The sequence below is a fragment of the Heptranchias perlo genome, unplaced genomic scaffold (genome assembly GCF_035084215.1).
Source record: "Heptranchias perlo isolate sHepPer1 unplaced genomic scaffold, sHepPer1.hap1 HAP1_SCAFFOLD_319, whole genome shotgun sequence".
Taxonomy (NCBI): Eukaryota; Metazoa; Chordata; class Chondrichthyes; order Hexanchiformes; family Hexanchidae; genus Heptranchias; species Heptranchias perlo.
This window is the reverse complement of record NW_027139331.1, coordinates 291,933-311,576: the sequence shown is the minus strand read 5'-3', so window position 1 is coordinate 311,576 and position 19,644 is coordinate 291,933. Positions and strand designations below refer to the sequence as shown.

The window sequence follows — 19,644 nt, the reverse complement described above, 5'->3', positions numbered from 1 at the left end:
CTCCAAGTGACTACGGTGCGGTCTCTCTCTCTCTCTATCCCTCCAAGTGACTGCGGTGCGGTCTCTCTCTCTCTCTCTCTCTATCCCTCCAAGTGACTGCGGTGCGGTCTCTCTCTCTCTCTCTCTCTATCCCTCCAAGTGACTACGGTGCGGTCTCTCTATCTCTCTCTCTATCCCTCCAAGTGACTACGGTGCGGTCTCTCTCTCTCTCTCTCTATCCCTCCAAGTGACTACGGTGCGGTCTCTCTCTCTCTCTCTCTCTGTTGACTGAAAAGTTCTCTTCTTCCTTGCCAGAATCTTGTTCGCCTTCCTCAGCTTTTGAGGTCTCTTCTTATTCCCTTTTTCAGTTTATGAGCAGTTCACTCTCACATCCACATCTCTCAGCCTGACCATTATTCATGTCTCTCAACCTTCAGAAGTTACATTCCAAGCATAACTCCTGGTCCCATCCGTGCCTTGTTGTTACAGACTTAACAGAACCTTATTTAGAGTTTACATTGCCAGCCTTCACAGAACCGTGTGTATAAACAGACTTCTGCTCACTGGCTTGTGGAGGCTCGAGATAGAGAGGCCTGAGCCTGAGTGACACCTTGATTTAATGAACCTTCAGTCCCTTCATCTACATGTCTTTTAGACATTATGCTATTACAGCACATTCCTCCCTTAGGTCTGTTAATTCCCACTTTACTGTTGTCAGCATCCTTTTAGTTTTAACTGCAAACTTGACTATAATAACCATCATGCATCCTTCTCGGCCCACCAGCACTTTCTTATTGAATACACGTTACATGGTTCATTCTATATTAATACACAGTGCAGTTTACATTTATAGATACATAGATTCACAGTACATTTTGTTCTACTTCTACTATTGATTATAATTATACGAAATTCTATCTGTTAATGGGTTAATCCTTACACGTTGTTCTTCCTGACTCTAAACACCAGAGTTCAGTCCTGGATGGGATTAACTGCAGAATCCAACCCCTGCAGTCACTTGTGAACTCGCTGGTGTCTCAGCACGTGTGATGACTGAGTGAATCCCTTCCCACACACGGAGCAGGTGAACAGTCTCTCCACAATGTGCGTGAGTTGATGTGTCAGCAGTTCATTTCTGCTTTTCAAGCTCTTCTCAATGTTACTGCATTAAAAGGTCACTCAATAGTGTGAACAAGTTGATGTCTCAGAAGGTGAGATGAATTTGTGAATCCCTTCCCACACACGGAGCAGGTGAACAGTCTCTCCCCAGTGTCAGTGTGTTGGTGTTTCAGATCATTTGTTTTAAAGCCCTTCTCTCAGTCAGAACATTTCAGAGGTCTCTTATCAGAGTGAACTCGCTGGTGTCTCAGCAGGTGTGATGACCGAGTAAATCTCTTCTTACACAGGGAGCAGGTGAACGGCCTCTCCCTGGCGTGAGTGTGTCGATGTCTTCACAATTTGTATCTGCATTTAGAGCTCTTCGTGCAGTCAGAACATTAAAAAGGTCTCTCCCCAGTGTGAACAAGTTGGTGTGTCAGCAGTTTGGATGAAATAGTGAATCCCTTCCCTCACAAGGAGCAGGTGAGCGGCCTCTCCCCAGTGTGAGTGCGTTGGTGTGTCAGCAGATTCCTTTTGCTTTTAAACCTCTTCTCACAGTCAGAACATTTAAAAGGTCTCTCATCGGAGTGAACTCGCTGGTGTGTCAGCAGGGTGGAAGAATGAGTGAATTTCTTCCCACACACGGAGCAGGAGAACGGCCTCTCCCCAGTGTGAACTCGCTGGTGTATCAGCAGGTGGGATGACCGAGTGAATCTCTTCTTACACACAGAGCAGATGAACGGTCTCTCCCCAGTGTGAGTGCGTTGGTGTTGCAGCAGTTCAATTTTGCTTTTAAAGCTCCTCTCACAGTCAGAACATTTAAAAGGTCTCCCATCAGTGTGAACAAGTTGATGTTTCAGCAGGGAGGATGAATGAGTGAATCTCTTCTTACACACGGAGCAGGTGAACGGCCTCTCCCCAGTGTGAACTCGCTGGTGTGCCAGCAGGGTGGATGACAGTGTGAATCTCTTTCCGCACACGGAGCAGGTGAACGGCCTCTCCCCGGTGTCACTGCGTTGATGTCTCAGCAGTTCATTTCTGCCTTTAAAGCTCTTCCCACAGTCAGAGCATTTAAAAGGTCTCTCATCGGAGTGAACTCGCTGGTGTGACAGCAGGTGTGATGACCAAGTGAATCTCTTCCCACACACGGAGCAGGTGAACGGCCTCTCCCCAGTGTGAACTCGCTGGTGTGCCAGCAGGGTGGATGACTGAGTGAATCTCTTCTTACACACGGAGCAGGAGAACGGCCTCTCGCCAGTGTGAACTCGCTGGTGTTTCAGCAGGTCGGATGAAATAGTGAATCCCTTCCCACACACGGAGCAGGAGAACGGCCTCTCCCCAGTGTGACTGCGTCGATGAGTTTCCAGCCTGGATGGGTAATTGAATCCCTTCCCACAGTCCCCACATTTCCACGGTTTCTCCATGGTCCGGGTGTCCTTGTGTTTCTCCAGGTTGGACGATCAGTTGAAGCCTCGTCCACACAGAGAACACGTGTACGGTTTCTCCCCGCTGTGAATGGTGCAGTGTTTTTTCTGGCTGTGTAACTGGTTAAAGCTCTTTCCACAGTCAGTGCACTGGAACACTCTCACTCGGGTGTGTGTGTCTCGGTGCTTTTCCACTCACACTGATGTTTGAAATCTTCTCCCACAGATAGAACAGACAAACATTTCTCCTTCCACATTCAAAGGCCGATGATATTCAGGTCCTGATGAATCGAGTGACTCTGTCAGATCTTGACGTGCTGTTTGGTTTGAGTTTCCCTCTGCTAATCCTCCCCTTCTAATACCCTATAAAGGAGTTTATAAAAGTCATCACTGTAAGTACAGGATAGAAATTCAGAACAGACAATTCTAGCTTCTACGGAACATTCTTTCCACTCTTGTGCCTCAAAGCTGCAAATCCCCATCCCACACACTCTCCCTCTTCCCTGTGCTGAAATCCAAACTCATCACATCATCTTTCAGTGGCCCTAAACCATGAGTGAAATGGTGAGAGAGAGTGCGAGAGAGTGAGTGCGAGAGTGAATGCGAGAGTGAGAGAGTGAATGAGAGTGTGAGTGAATGTGAGAGAGTGAGTGAGAATGAGAGTGAATGTGAGTGTGAGAGTGAATGTGAGTGTGAGAGAGTGAGTGTGAGAGAGTGAGTGTGAGAGAGTAAATGTGAGTGTGAGAGTGAGTGTGAGTACAGCAGTGGGCTCGGTGTGGAGAATGAAGTGGGGCAGGTGGAGCATGTTTCAGTGGGGCAGCAGTGATCATAATCTCATTAGGTTTAGAACAGTTATGGAAAAGGACAGGGGACAGTCAAATGTGAAAATTCTGAACTGGAGGAGGGCTAATTCCAGTGAGTTAAAAAGGGATCTTGTCCGTGTGGATTGGAATCAAAAATTGTCAGGCAGAACAGTAATTGAACAGTGGGAGGCCTTCAAGGAGGAGTTGGTTTGGGTACAGAGTGGACAGATTCCAATGAGAAGGAAAGGAACAGCACCCAAAGCTCGAGCTCCCTGGATGAATAAAGATATAGAGATCACCATTTCTCCTTCATTAACAGACGATCACTGACCCATCACCATTTCTTCTCCTTTTACAGACGCTCCCTGACCGATCACCATTTCTCCTTCATTTACAGACGCTCCCTGACCAATCACATTTCTCCTTCATTTACAGACGCTCCCTGACCGATCCCCATTTCCCCTTCATTTACAGACGCTCCCTGACCGATCACCATTTCTCCTTCATTTACAGACGCTCCCTGACCGATCCCCATTTCCCCTTCATTTACAGACGCTCCCTGACCGATCCTCATTTCTCCTTCATTTACAGACGCTCCCTGACCGATCTCCATTTCTCCTTCATTTACAGACGCTGCCTGACCGATCCACATTTCCCCTTCATTTACAGACGCTCCCTGACCGATCCCCATTTCTCCTTCATTTACAGACGCTCCCTGACCGATCCCCATTTCTCCTTCATTTACAGACGCTCCCTGACCGATCTCCATTTCTCCTTCATTTACAGACGCTCCCTGACCGATCACCATTTCTCCTTCATTTACAGACGCTCCCTGACCGATCTCCATTTCTCCTTCATTTACAGACGCTCCCTGACCGATCCCCATTTCCCCTTCATTTACAGACGCTCCCTGACCGATCCCCATTTCCCCTTCATTTACAGACGCTCCCTGACCGATCCCCATTTCCCCTTCATTTCCCGGCGGGTAGTGAGGGGGGGATAATGTTCACTGTTTTATATTCGGGTCTGGGGCCGCACTCGGGGTTTGTAAAGCCTGAGCCTGGGCCTGAGCCCGGACCCGGGCCCCGGGGTTTATTGAGCCTCTTGCTCCGATCCTCTGACCTGCACCGAACGCGCTCCTCCCGCAGCCTCGACTGGCCGCGCATGCTCAGGACACACTGACCGATAATGAGGCACTACTGCGCCTGCGCACTGGGCTCCACTGATTCAGATAGGGCACAATCTGTACCGCGATGCATGCTGGGTGATGCAGCCGCCATTAATGATCTTAATATCAGGCCGAAAAGCAAAGACATTGGAAGCAGGGAGAGCGCGTTTGGACCAAGGAAAATAAAATAAACTGAAACCCCAGCTCTTTGTGCCATTTAAACCGGCACAAACACTCCCCCATTTTGGTGAAATCCAGAAAATATTTTTTACGGTAACTTTTATTAATTTCGTTTTATTAAATGTTGCAACTGACGGGTTCAATTCATGTTTATTTTCGAACTGCACCTCAGGATGTCAGTCTCACCACTAATCCCGTCCTGGTGACTAAGGAGAGTTCCGGACCAATAGGAGGAGCGGAAATTGACGGGAGGTGTGGGCGAGGGGTGAGTTGGTCCTCCAACGAATCGGAGTGTGTGAGTGCGGCACAGAATGGGCGGGTCTAAGCCCAGATGTCCCTCATTGTCTGAAACATAATTTTTAAAACGTAATTTATCTTTAACTCCAGGAGACAACGCAACCTTTCTGTTGCGTCTTGAAACAGATCAAACCAGATGAGGTGGAGCAAACATTTCAACATTTGTTAGAAAAACACATCAATTAAGAACAGCCAACATGGCTCATTTGAGATAACTCAAGTCGACTGATAAAGGAAATGTAGTGGATGTTGTGTACATTGATTGTGAAAGGGTTTTTGGTAAGATGCAGGACAGGAGGCTTGTTGATAAAATTAATACTTACCGTATTAAAAGGAATGAGGCATTGTGTACAGGAAGTTGTTGAAAGGGCAGAAAACAGAAAGCAGTGGTTAATAGATTTTCTTCAGACTGGGGGGATGTAAACATTGGTGTGCCCCAGGGTCAGTGTTGGAACCATTACTAACCTCAATATAGAGAATGATCTGAGCTTGGGTTTGTGGGACACAAGATGAAAATTTCGAGATGACTCCAAAATTGGCAGCGTGGGGAACTGTGAAGAGGAGTCAGTGACTTCACTGTGACGTCCACGGGTTAGTAAATGGACCAGGTGAAATTTAATGCAGAGAAATGTGACGTTTTGCATTTTGAGAGGAAGAAAAATGAGATGAAATGTAAACTAAATGGTGAAAGTTTAAAAGTGGAGGAGCAGAGAGACTTAGGGATGGAAGGTTCTAAATAATGCATTGTCTTATTAATTAACAAGTCTGAGAGTCAGCAACTTTAATATCTCATTAAGAAATATATGAGCAAATTCTCTTTCCTCTCCCATACCAGACTAAACATGCAAATCCCCCGTGTGGACGAGATCAGTCCTCTGGATGGAACCACGGACTCCCTGAGCTTGATCTCCGGTGTTTCCAGTCCCAACTGCCCCTTACATCAGTATCCCCTCACTTTTATACCCTGTTGTGATCCATCTCTGTCACTGAAGCTGGAAGTTCCCTAATCTGTGGTTTACAAGGACACATTGCTTGGTTCCCAGCAGTTACTTTTCTTCAGTAGTGTTCTCATGATCCCTGAACTACCCTGCTTAGTGTTAATTGGAATCATAGAATCATAGAAAATTTACAGCACAGAAGGAGGCCATTCAGTCCATTGTGTCCGCGCCAGCCGAAAATGAGCCACCCAGTCTAATCCCACTTTCCAGCACTTGGTCCATAGCCTTGTAGGTCATGGCACTTCAGGTGCATATCCGGGTACCTTTTAAATGAGTTGAGGGTTTCTGCCTCTACCACCCTTTCAGGCAGTGAGTTCCAGACACCTACCAGCCTCTGGGTGAAAAATGTTTTCCTCAGCTCCTCAATAATCCTTCCACCAATCACTTTAAATCTATGCCCTGCTCCTTGTTAATTGACCTCTCTGCGAAGGGAAATCGGTCCTTCCTATCCAGCCTATCTCGGCCACACATAAATTTGTACACCTCAATTAAATCAATCCTCAGCCTCCTCTGTTTCAAAGAGAACAATCCGAGCCTATCAATCTTTCTTCATAGCGAAAATTATCCAGTCCTGGCAACATCCTCATAAATCTCCCCTGCACCCTCTCTCGTGCAATTACACCCTTCCTGTAATGTGGTGACCAGAACTGTACACAGTACTCAAGTTGGGGCCTAACCATTGTTTTATACAGTTCCAGCATAACCTCCCTGCTCTTATATTCTATGCCGTGGCTAATAAAGGAAATAATTCCATATGCCTTGTTAACCACCTTATCGACCTGTCCTGCTACCTTCAGGGATCTGTGGACATGTATTCCAAGGTCCCTCACTTCTTCTACACCTTTCAGTATCCTCCCATTTATTGTGTGCTCCCTTGCCTTATTTGCCGGTCCCAAATGCATTACCTCACACTTCTCCGGATTAAATTCCATTTACCATTTTTCTGCCCACCTGACCAGTCCATTGATATCTTCCTGCACTCTACAGCTTTCCTCCTCACTATCAACCATGCGGCCAATTTTGTATCATCTGCAAACTTCTTGATCAAGCCCCCTACATTTAAGTCCAAATCATTAACATCACAAAAAGCAAGGGACCGAGTACTGAGCTCTGCGGAACCCCACTGGAAACAGCCTTCCAGTCAAAAAAACACCCCTTGATCATTACCCTTTTCTTCCTGCCACTGAGCCAATTTTGGATCCAACCTGCGCCTGGTTATCAGTATCTCAGTTTGGAGATTCAAACACGCACAGCCCACCAAACAAACTAGTTATATTTTTCGCTATTCCCAATACTCTGGAATGCAGGCAGCTGGAGGCTGATCTTAAAATAGCTCCTGCCCCCCTCCCGGGGAGGAACGGCCAGTCCTGTTCCAGCTTCACGCTGGGCGAGTTTGGGAAACACACGGACATGGAGCAGTTGGGACTGGGATTATCGGGGGCTCACATCAGATGGACGAGTGGCGTCTTGTCGATATTGTGAGTGATGTTGGGACTGAGAACTTGTCCGTCAAAGCGGAGAGCGATTTGACGAGCGCGGCTCTGGTGACTCTCTCTCTCTCTCTCACCCTCCGCAAAGTGCTTAAGCCCGGCCTTCGGGAATCTCGTTTCTTATTCCTGAATTTTGCCTCGGGCCAGTGCAGGGAAAGTTTTTATTAATGATCCAGCTTTCAGACTGATCGTGGTGTGAAAAGATGGGAAATACAGAATGTGAACTTGCACTGGATTACAACGAGAAGTGTTTCATTTTGGACTCTGTATAAATTCAGTATCTTTTTTTTGAAAATACACATTATTAAAATGAGTTTCTTTGTGTCTCACATTCCCCTTAAAGTTCTTTCATCCCCAGGGTCCTCACTCACCTCCTGTTAGTTCACAGTTGACTTCTGCTCAATGAGCCGGTGGTGGGAATTAAGAAATGATTTCAATTTGAATTAACTGTTAATTCAAAAAGCAGCCACTTTAATTTAAGAGCAGCGGAGGCTGTAAAGGTTCGACAGGAATAAACCAGGCCTGGACTCGCAAGGAACAGAGATTGTGCCTTGAAACAATAAACCGTTTTGTTTTTCCAAAATAATTTCTCAGAGACGCCGTTTCTTGTCGAAAGGGAAGAAAATTTGATCCGTTTGCCTTTCTCTCCCGACCTTTCCTGGGCCGTGAGGTCGAACAGCTTCTATCAGGTCACTGGTGCCAGGCCTGGGCACCAGTTAGACCTGCGTTGCCCACGCTGAGGAGGAGGCACTGTGCTTTCCCTGGCGGTTATAAGGCGTCCAAAATCAGAATACCAGGTTAATAGCACAGGGGAGAGAGATGTCACCGGTGGACACAATGCCTGGACTTTCCGGCAACAGGGTGAGGGCGGGAATTCTGCCCATCGCCCCCTGACCTCACCATGGTCATTACCCAGTTTCCTGTGTCAGCGGCCATTAGTCACGGTGGGCCCCGGCCCCTGATGGAAATTCCACCGGCGAGCAGCAGCCCAGCGGCCCCCGGGGAAATTTGTCATAACTTTCAAAAGGGAACAGGATAAATATTTGAAGGGGAGAAATCTGCAGGACCGCGGGGAAAGAGCAGGGGGGAGTGGGACTAATTGGAGAGCTGTTTCAAGGAGCCAGCACAGGCACGATGGGCTGAACGGCCTCCTCCTGTGCTGTAAGATCCTACGAGGTTCAAGGTGCAGCGGGGTCAGGGTGGAGCGGCTGTCACCAGCTCTGCCTGATGACCATCAGGTGAAGTCCAACACAGTGAAGGAAATGCAGCCCCCAGTGCACTCTCCCTCCCTGCAGCATTCCTCCAGGAATCCACTCGACACTGTGCAGCATCACACCGGCAAATGAGTTGGAGAGGAACTTCTACAAACATTAGATTTTTCCCAAAGAAGTTCGGACGTTTGTCTCTCTCTCCCCTGGGGAGCAACGGGGCCGGGTGGAATTAATCCCAGTACCTGCCGAAAACAATCAATCAATCATCGAAAGCTCAGGGCAGCGAACACTATTGGTCCCACCTCCTGATCCAGGGCATGTCTGAGGATACTGATTGTTTCCAGGACTCCCTCAGACTGGTCTGAAACACCGACCGGGGGCCAATTACTGACTGCAATGCTACAAATTAAAACACAACCTACAGTTTAAACATTCAAAGCACCCCATTTAATATAAAGAGACATTATTGTAAATTAACCCCACCCACTGAACACTCTCCAGGCACAGACAGACACACACGGGCCAACGTTTTACACACACACACACACACACATCGTCGTTACTCAATAAGCTTCTTGGCTTTGAAGAAGCGTCGCAAGTAGAAGACCTGCCAGGTGGCCAGGCCGATGAGGCAGCACATGGAGAAGATGCTGAAATACAGGACACGAGCACTGGTGGACTCTGCACGGAGGGAGAGAGAGAGAGAGAGAGGGGCCCATCAAACAGGTTGGAGGAGTGGATTCAATCTGCACTAAGGTCACTTCACTGAAGGCAGCCCTCCCTCTTCCCTTCACCTTGCTGCCCCGGGCACCGTTTCCCTGCTCCTGGGTCACTGCTGCTCCGAGTCTGACCTTTGGTCGATGCCTGGGGTCACTCCCTCCCCCGAATCCCCATCCTGGATCCACTCTCGCTAAACAGCTCAGGTGAGAGCAGGGACATGGCAGGCCTTTCATGGGAGCGTCACTCTGTCCACAACTGACACCCTGTCCCTTTCTAACAGGTCAATCCCACCACCTAGAATCTTACAGCACAGGAGGCCTCTCGGCCCATCGTGCCTGTGCTGGCTCTTTGAAAGAGCTGTCCAATTAGTCCCACTCCCCTGCCCTTTCCCCATAGCCCTGCAAATGTTTCCTTTCAGTGTTTATCCAATTCCCTTTTGAAAGTTATTATTAAATCTGCTTCCACCGCCCTTTCAGGCAGCGCATTCCAGATCATAACTCGCTGCGTAAAATAAAACCCTCATCGCCATCTGGTTCTTTTGCCAATTACCTTAAATCTGTGTCCTCTGGTTACCGACCCTTCTGCCACTGGAAATAGTTTCTCTTTATTTAATCTATAAAAACCCTTCATAATTTTGAACACCTCTATTAAATCTCCCCGTAACCTTCTCTGCTCTAAAGAGAACAACCCCAGTTTCTCTACATAACTGAAATCCCTCATCCCTGGTACCATTCTAGTAAATCTCCTCTGCACCCTCTCCAAGGCTTTGACATCCTTCCTAAAGTGTGGTGCCCAGAATTGGACACAATACTCCAGCTGAGGCCTAACCAGTGTTTTATAAAGGTTTAGTATAACTTCCTTGCTTTCGTACTCTATGCCTCTATTAATAAAGCCCAGGATCCTGTATGCTTTTTTTAACAGCCTTCTCAATTTGTCACCTTCAAGGATTTATGTCTGTGCACTCCCCAGGTCTCTCTGTTCCTGCATTCCCTTTAAAATTGTACCATTTAGTTTATATTGCCTCTCCTCATTCTTCCTACCAAAATGTATCACTTCCCACTTCTGTGTTAAATTTCATCTGCCATGTGTCTGCCCATTCCACCAGTCTGTGTCCTCCTGAAGTCTGTTACTATCCTCCACATTGTTTACTACATTTCCGAGTTTTGTGTCATCTGCAAAGTTTGAAATACCCTGAATACCCAAGTGCAAGTCATTAATATATATCCAAAAGAGCAGTGGTCCTAATACTGACCCCTGGGGAACACCACTGTATATTTCCCTCCAGTCTGAAAAACAACCGTTCACCACTACTCTCTGTCCCTTAGCCAATTTTGTAACCATGCAGCCACTGTCCCTTTAATCCCAGGGGCTTCAAATGATCCCTTCTGTCTCTGGACCCCGTTTACACCGTCCTTCCCCAAAAACTTATTCCACAACTCTGCCCTCTGGTGTAGAAAGGTCCCAGCCCTCTGACTCCAACTCCCTGGTTGAGATGAGTGGAGGCCTCCAGCCCATGGAGCACCCCATCTAACGGCCCATGAAAGGACTCTGTGTTTTCCCTCCGCTGCCCCACTGAGAGCCTCCCCTCCGGGTGTTCCATCCTGCCCACACTAGACCCAGTTTGGACACACGTTCCCTTATTCCTGCAGTCAAACTTGGAATGAAAATATGCAGAATCTTATCTGCCTCGACAAGGCCCCCTTGTCAGAAGATGGTGGGTTCGAGCCCCACTCCAGAGACTCGAGCACCTAATCCAGGCCGACACTCCCAGTGCAGTACTGAGGGAGTGCCGCACTGTCTGAGGTGCCGTCTTTCAGATGAGATGTTAAACTGAGTCCCTGCCTGCCCCTCTCAGGTGGACGTAAAAGATCCCACGGCCACTAATGGGAGAAGAGCAGAATTCTCCCCCTGGGTGTTCTGGCCAATATTTATCCCCTCAACCAACGCCACTAAAACACAGATTATCTGGTCATTATCACAACGCTGTTTGTGGGATCTTGCTGTGCGCAAATTGGCTGCCCGTTTCCTAAATTGCAACAGTGACTACACTTCAAAATAGTACATTACTGGCTATAAAGTGCTCAGGGAAGTCCCGAGGTCGTGGAAGGGGCGAAATAAATGTACGTTTTTAAAAAAAAACGAAGTCCCTTTGACACTGGGGATCAGTCCTGCAGTCCTTTTAACACCCCTGGCCCCTGGTACCCAAGCCCTAGACCACCCCTCTTTACTCCGAGGCGAGTGGAGGGCAGTTGGGGCAAGGGATGCTTTGCCACAAAGTGCCTGAAGCAGAGCCCACTGCATCTTTCACAGGACGACTGGATAACCGTATGAAGCTGAGGCTCGTGCTATGGGGGAGAGAAGGGGAGAGGGGCTGATGTCCCGGGAGGTGGAGGGAGCTAAAACCCACAAACTTCTGACTCGGAGGAGTGAGTGACGCTGACCGAGGAACGAGACAGGGTCCCCGAGACCGAGAGCAGTAAGTGGAGAAGGGGGTGGGTGTTGCAGACTGAAGCCTGTGCTGGGTGCTCCTACCATTGGTGTCCCTCATCTCTTCCTCTCGCTGCTTCATGTCGGCAAAGTCATTGACGATCGACTCTGACAGATCCTCCAATCGTCGCAGCTCCACCTCAAGTGGCTTCAGCTTCTCCGCCTTGGCGATCTGGGCAGGGAGAGAGAGAGAGAGAGAGAGAGAGACGGTCTGCAAGATCGGACAAAGATGTAGTAAATGCATTGTTGACTTGAGAGACCCACACTACAGAAAGGATATTGAAGCACTGGAGGCGAGGGGAGGAGTTGTAGAGAGGGACTAGGTTCTTAACACTCCCAATCTTGTTTTCTTGATATCACGTGGAGTGAATCAAATTGGCTGAAGACTGGCTTCTGTGATGGTGGGGATATCGGGAGGAGGCCGAGATGGATCATCCACTTGGCACTTCTGGCTGAAGATGGTTGCAAACGCTTCAGCCTTGTTTTTGTACTCACGTGCTGGACTCCGCCATCATTGAGGATGGGGATGTTTACAGAGCCTCCTCCTTCCGTTAGTTGTTTAATTGTCCACCACCATTCACAACTGGATGTGGCAGGACTGCAGAACTTTGATCTGATCCGTTGGTTGTGGAATCGCTTAGCTCTGTCTATAGCATGTTGCTTCTCCTGTTTACCATGCATGTAGTCCTGTGTTGTAGCTTCACCAGGTTGGCACCATCATTTTTAGATACGTCTGGTGCTGCTCCTGGCCTGCCTCTTCTACACTCCTCATTGAACCAGGGTTGATCCCCTGGCTTGTTGGTAATGATCGAGTGAGGAATATGCCGGGCCATGAGGTTACAGATTGTGCTGGAATACAAATCTGCTGCTGCTGATGGCCCACAGCACCTCATGGATGCCCAGTTTTGGAGCTGCTAGATCTGTTCTGAATCTATCCATTTAGCATGGTGATAGTGCCACACAACAACGTTGGATGGTGTCCCTCAGTGCGAAGACGGGACTTCGTCTCCACGAGGACTGTGGGTGTCACTCCTACCAATACTGTCATGGACAGATGCATCTGTGACAGGTAGATTGGTGAGGGGCAAAGTCAAGTAGGTTTTTCCCTCGTGTTGGTTTGCTCATCACCTGCCGCAGGCCCAGTCTGGCAGCAATGTTGCTAACAGTCCTTTTATACTTGTTTTAACTGTCTGATTCACTTGTTTTATTCCTTATGCTATCTGCACTTGTGTATAGAACTCTTATTTGGGCAACAGACCTACTAGACCATATCTAGATATACTGTGTGCAGTTTGGTCTCCTTATTTAAGGACATAATTGCTTTGGAGGCGGTTCAGAGAAGGTTCACTCGACTGATTCCTGGGATGAGGGGGTTATCTTATGAGGAAAGGTTGGACAAGTTGGGCCTGCACACACTGGAGTTTAGAAGAATGAGAGGTGATCTTATTGAAACATATAAGATCCTGAGGAGACTCGAAGGGGGCAGATGCTGAGAGGATGTTTCCCCTTGTGGGAGAGACTAGAACTCAGGGACCACAGTTTAAAAATAAATGGTCTCCCATTGAAGACGGAGATGAGGAGAAACTTTTTCTCTCAGAGGGTGGTGAGTCTGTGGAACTCCCTTCCCCAGAGAGCGGTGGAGGCCGGGTCAGTGAATATTTTTAAGGCTAAGTTAGATAGATTCCTGATTAACAGGGGAGTCAAAGGTTATAGTAGGTAGACAGGAAAGTAGGGTTGAGGTCACAATCAGATCAGCCATGATCTTATCAAATGGCAGAGGGGCCGAATGGCCTACTCCTGCTCTTAATTCGTAGGTTCTGATGCTGTTTTTCTCACTTCTTAAATATATTCACACTTGTTTTTCATCACTGCTGTATTATTTTTTAATCAGTTATTTTATTATTTCCTGTATTTTTTGATGAACCTGAAGTATTTATATTACCTGTGACACTCATTTGTGACCTGGACTTTGTTCTCATCCCTTTTTCTTATCAGTGAGCTATTTTCCCTTTTATTATTATTTCTGCCCGAGCCCTCCCCGTACCCCAGGACCCCCCCCTCGGACTCACTCACCCGGGGGCAGGCGGCTCTCGAAGCAGATCTCGAACATGTCGTAGTCGTCAGTGGTGAAGGCGAATTTGCCCTTCGTCGCCTCCTCCTGAGAGTACAGGATGTGTCCGGAGGAGTCCGTCACCTGGGGGAGGGGAAACAGAGAGGTTACAACCCCTGGCTCCAGCCCGGAACTGTCCCCCACAGCTCCCTCCCCACACCACCCTCCCAATGGTGGAAAGTACAAAAAGATCATTAAAAAGAGATAATGGAACGTTGGCCTTTATCTCGAGGGCTGGAATACAAAGAGGTGGAAGTTATATTACAGCTGGACAGAGCTCTGGTCAGACCCCATCTGAGACACTGCGTCCAGTTCTGGGCACCGTCCCCTCAGGAAGGATATATCGGTCTCTGGAGGGGTGCAGTGCAGATTCACCAGAATAATACCGGGGCTAAAAGGGGTTAAATTACGAGGACAGGTTGCAGAGACGAGGCTTGTATTCCCTCGAGTGTCGAAGATTAAGGGGTGATCGAATCGAGGGGGTTTAAGATGATTAAAGGATTTGATGGGGTCGATAGAGAGAAACTATTTCCTCTGGTGGGGGGGGTCCAGAAACAAGGGGGAATAATCTTAAAATTAGAGCCCGGCCGTTCATGGGTGATGTCAGGAAGCATTTCCTCACACAAAGGGGAGTGGGAATCTGGAACTCTCTCTCCCCCGGAAAAGGGGAGGCCGGTGGTCAATTGAGAATTTCAAAACTGAGATTGATGATTTTTGTTGGGTGAGGGGATTAAAGGGAATGGAACCAAGGGGGGAAATGGAGTGAAATACAAATCAGACATGGTCGGACTGAATGGGGAACAGCTCCCCCTCCTCCCCCCTCCTCTCCCACCCTCTCCCCCCCCTCTCTCTCTCTCTCACCCCCTCCTCTCTCTCTCCTCTCCCTCTCACTCTCTCACCTCCCCCTCTCTCTTCGTCTCTCCCCCCCCTCTCTCTCTCATCCCTCCCCCTCACTCTCATCCCTCCCCCTCTCTCCCCCCTCCCTCCCCCTCTCTCCTCTCCCTCCCCCCTCCCTCTCTCTCCCCCCCCCCCCTCAATCTCTCTCTCCCCCCCCCTTCCCCCCTCCCTCCCTCCCCCCCCCCCCCTCCCCTCCCCCTCCCTCACCCTCCCTCCCTCTCTCCTCCCCTCCCCCTCCCTCATCTCTCTCTCCTCCCCCCCTCCCTCCCTCTCTCCCTCCCCCCTCCCTCCCTCTCTCTCTCCCTCCCCCCTCCCTCCTCTCTCTCTCTCCCTCTCCCCTCCCTCCCTCTCTCTCTCCCTCCCCCTCCCTCCCTCTCTCTCCCCCCTCCCTCCCTCTCTCTCACCCCCCTCCCTCCCTCCTCTTCTCTCCCCCTCCCTCCCTCCTCTCTCATCCCCCCTCCCTCCCTCTCTCTACCCCCCCTCCCTCCCTCTCTCTCTCTCCCCCTCCCTCCCTCTCTCTCTCCCCCCTCCCTCCCTCTCATCTCTCCCCCCTCCCTCCCTCTCTCTCTCCCTCCCTCCCTCTCTCTCTCATCCCTCCCACCCCTCCCTCTCTCTCATCCCTCCCCCCCTCCCTCTCTCTCTCCCCCTCCCCCTCCCTCTCTCTCTCCCCCTCACCCCCTCCCTCCTCTCTCTCCCCCTCCCCCCTCCCTCTCTCTCTCCTCCCCTCCCCCCTCCCTCTCTCTCTCCCCTCCCCTCCCTCCCTCTCTCTCCCCCTCCCTCCCTCTCTCTCTCCCCCCTCCCTCCCTCTCTCTCTCCCCCCTCCCTCCCTCTCTCTCCCCCCTCCCTCCCTCTCTCTCTCCCCCCTCCCTCCCTCTCTCTCTCCCCCCTCCCTCCCTCTCTCTCTTCCCTCCCTCCCTCTCTCTCTCCCTCCCCCCCCTCTCTCTCTCCCTCCCCCTCCCTCTCTCTCTCCCCCCTCCCCCCTCCCTCTCTCTCTCCCCCCTCCCCCCTCCCTCTCTCTCTCCCCCTCCCCCCTCCCTCTCTCTCTCCTCCCTCCCCCCCCTCCCCTCTCCCTCCCCCTCCCTCCCTCTCTCTCTCCCTCCCTCCCCTCTCTCCCTCCCCCCTCCCTCCCTCTCTCTCTCTCCCTCCCTCCCTCTCTCTCTCTCTCCCCCCTCCCTCCCTCTCCCCCCCTCCTCCCCCTCTCTCTCTCCCTCCCCCCCCCCTCCCCTCCCCCTCCCCCCCCCTCTCCCTCCCCCTCCTCTCCCTCCCTCTCCTCTCTCCCCCTCTCTCCCCCTCCCCCCCTCCCCCCCCCCCTCCCCCCCCCTCCCCCCCCCCTCCCCCCCCCTCCCCCCCCCCTCCCCCCCCTCCCCCCCCCCTCCCCCCCCCCCTCCCCCCCTCCCTCCTCTCTCTCCCCTCGAGGTGGGGGCGGGCGGCTGTTCGCTCAGCTCGGACTCTCCGCTCACTCAGCCTGTCCTTGTGATCTCCTCCCGCAGACACTTCCTGGCGTTGGACGGCAGCTGGAAGGAGATGGCGCCGGCGGCCAGCAGCTGGTTCAGGGCGGCGAGGGGCAGGAGCAGGGCGAGGGGCAGGAGCAGGGCGGGGGGAGGAGGTGAGGGCCTGAGGCCGGGGACTGGGAGTCGGGGAGGGGCCTGAGGCCGGGGACTGGGAGTCGGGGAGGGGCCGGGGACTGGGAGTCGGGGAGGGGCCGGGGACTGGAGTCGGGGAGGGGCCGGGGACTGGGAGTCGGGGAGGGGCCGGGGACTGGGAGTCGGGGAGGGGCCTGAGGCCGGGGACTGGGAGTCGGGGAGGGGCCTGAGGCCGGGGACTGGGAGTCGGGGAGGGGCCTGAGGCCGGGGACTGGGAGTCGGGGAGGGGCTGAGGCCGGGGACTGGGAGTCGGGGAGGGGCCTGAGGCCGGGGACTGGGAGTCGGGGAGGGGCCTGAGGCCGGGGACTGGGAGTCGGGGAGGGTGCCTGAGGCCGGGGACTGGAGTCGGGGAGGGGCCTGAGGCCGGGGACTGGGAGTCGGGAGGGGCCTGAGGCCGGGGACTGGGAGTCGGGGAGGGCCTGAGGCCGGGGACTGGGAGTCGGGGAGGGGCCTGAGGCCGGGGACTGGGAGTCGGGGAGGGCCTGAGGCCGGGGACTGGGAGTCGGGCCTGAGCCGCTCTCGGGTCGCTCGTTCCTGCGCGGTTTCCAGGGGGCAACGGATTCCGGGCCCAGGCCCAGCGACCGTTACTATGGCGGCCTGGTATTATGGGATGGAGGGAGAGGCCTGTCCCCCAACTTTAGTTCTTTAAATGTGGACGCCGGGCAGGGTGGGATGTGTCCGAGCCCTCTGTGTCCTTCTCTCTGTGTCCTTCCCTCTCTGTCCTTCCCTCTCTGTCCTTCCCTCTGTGTCCCTTCCCTCTCTGTCCTTCCCTCTCTGTCCTTCCCTCTCTGTCCTTCCCTCTGTGTCCTTCCCTCTCTGTCCTTCCCTCTCTGTCCTTCCCTCTCTGTCCTTCCCTCTGTGTCCTTCCCTCTGTGTCCTTCCCTCTGTGTCCTCCTCTCTGTGTCCTCCTCTCTGTGTCCTCCTCTCTCTGTCCTCCTCTCTCTGTCCTTCTCTCTCTGTCCCTCTCTCTCTGTCCCTCTGCCTCTTTATCCCTCTCTCTGTCTCGCTCTCTCTGCCTCTCTCGCCCTGTGTTTGCCTTTTTCTCTGCCTCTCTCTTCGTTCTCTTTCTATCTCTCTCCCCCTCGCTCTCTTTCTCTCTCTCTCTCTGTTTTCCTCACTACCTATCTGTCCCCCTCGCTGTCTCTCTGCCTATCTCCCACTCTCCCGCTGTGTTTTTCGCAGTCTCCCCCCCCCCTCTGTCTCCCCCCCACTCTGTCTCCCCCCCCCTCTGTCTCCCCCCCCCCCCCTCTGTCTCCCCCCCCCCCTCTGTCTCCCCCCCCCCTCTGTCTCCCCCCCCCCCCCTCTGTCTCCCCCCCCCCCCCTCTGTCTCCCCCCCCGCCCCTCTGTCTCCCCCCCGCCCTCTGTCTCCCCCCCGCTCTCTTTCCCCCTCGCTCTCTTTCCCCCTCGCTCTCTTTCCCCCTCGCTCTCTTTCCCCCTCGCTTCTCTTTCCCCCCTCGCTCTCTTTCCCCCCTCGCTCTCTTTCCCCCCTCGCTCTCTTTCCCCCTCGCTCTCTTTCCCCCTCGCTCTCTTTCCCCCTCTGCCTCTTCTCTCCCTTCGCTCTCTGTCCTTCGCCCTCTCTGTCTCTTTCTCTCTCTCTCTCTCCCCCTCGCTCTCTTTCTCTCTCTCTCTCTCTGTTTTTCTCACTACCTATCTGTCCCCCTCGCTGTCTCTCTGCCTATCTCCCACTCTCCCGCTGTGTTTTTCGCTGTCTCTCTCTCTCTCTCTCTCTCTGTCTCTGTCTCTGTCTCTCTCTGTCTCTCTCTCTCTCTCTTTGTCTCTCTCTCTCTCTTTGTCTCTCTCTCTCTCTTTGTCTCTCTCTCTCTCTTTGTCTCTCTCTCTCTCTTTGTCTCTCTCTCTCTCTTTGTCTCTCTCTCTCTTTGTTTGTCTCTCTCTCTCTCTTTGTCTCTCTCTCTCTCTCTCTTTGTCTCTCTCTCTGTCTCTCTCTCTCTCTCTCTCTGTCTGTCTCTCTCTAGCTCTCTCTGTGTGCTGTACATGTACAGGAGCTGACACTGAGACACACACGGGCCGTACAGTACCAGACAGCAGTGAATCGTTCCCTTTTACCCACTGTGTACTGTACATGTACAGGAGCTGACACTGAGACACACACGGGCCGTACAGTACCAGACAGGAGTGAATCGTTCCCTTTAACCCACCATGTGCTGTACGTGTACAGGAGCTGACACTGAGACACACAGTAACAAACTTTATATGGTATCAGAAGTTAACCCCTTACATGCTGTTTCAAGCAATACAAAAATATAAGTTAAATTAGATGGTGGGGAGGGCAGGAATGCTGTGGACCCAATCGCTCATCTCTGCCCAGCTCCGTCATGCCAGAATATCACCATCTGTTCGAGCCCAAATTCCTCCCTTCGTTCATTGCAAGTGCAACTTTTCAGAAATAACACAAAGTGGATCAAACTATTATTCAGAGGCTGACAATGTGACATATCTCGGGTCTTAATTGAAATTAAAAGCTCTTTCAGGGAGCGTCCTGCAGCACGCAGAGAGCCGAAATGTGAAAACAGCCTCCAAATGTTTTCTTAGTTTGAAGTTTAATTTTTGAAAAGGTCACTGACAACTCAGAAAGAAATCGTGTTAATTCCGAAGCCATTTTGGGCCCCCATGTGAAATTGTATTGTAATGGAACCACACAGACACATGGGGAAGCTCGGGAGCAAACTGATTGGAATTTGAGATTTTAATCCCATATTCATTTGTGGCACAGCTCAGCTCAATTCAATCCCAATGTCTGTACAAGGGACACGTGTCTCCTGACTGTACAGTCTGTGTGTGTGTGTGTGTGTGTGTGTCTCAGTCTCACTGGTCCCATAACATAACTTTAAAGCAGTAAAATTAACCAGAACCTGCTCCAAAGACAAAACAGATCCAGATCTTGAAGGTGTGATGATTTCCTCCTTCTCTCTGCTCTGTTGGTGGGAGGCTCATTTCCAGTCCCAGTTTTTTGTCTATTCCCCATGTCTGATGGGTTGTTTCCTGTGAACAGTTTGTCAGAGAGTGTTTCACTGCCTCAGGGTGTTTACAGAGAGAGAGAAGCAGCTCCCATCCTGGTCTGAAGGACCCAGTCAATGAGAGATTTATAAAACAATCCAGCCCAGTGCAGTTAAACCTTGTC

General features: G+C 51.5%; 1 protein-coding gene across 2 annotated transcripts; it reads right to left on the bottom strand.

Annotated features, from left to right (window-relative positions):
- Positions 1 to 229: 229 nt before the first annotated feature.
- LOC137311253 (zinc finger protein 235-like) lies at positions 230 to 14,050 on the bottom strand. Of its 2 annotated transcripts, none has more exons than XM_067978574.1 (3): positions 13,929 to 14,050; positions 11,901 to 12,027; positions 230 to 2,864 (listed from the first exon to the last, which is right to left on the bottom strand). In XM_067978574.1, the coding sequence occupies exon 3, from the start codon at positions 2,499 to 2,501 to the stop codon at positions 1,548 to 1,550; it is 954 nt and encodes a 317-aa protein (XP_067834675.1). In that variant the 5' UTR covers positions 2,502 to 2,864; positions 11,901 to 12,027; positions 13,929 to 14,050; the 3' UTR covers positions 230 to 1,547. The 2 variants fall into 2 exon arrangements, 1 of the variants encoding a protein (XP_067834675.1); XR_010960278.1 differs by lacking the exon at positions 230 to 2,864 and adding an exon at positions 8,876 to 9,047.
- Positions 14,051 to 19,644: the final 5,594 nt, after the last annotated feature.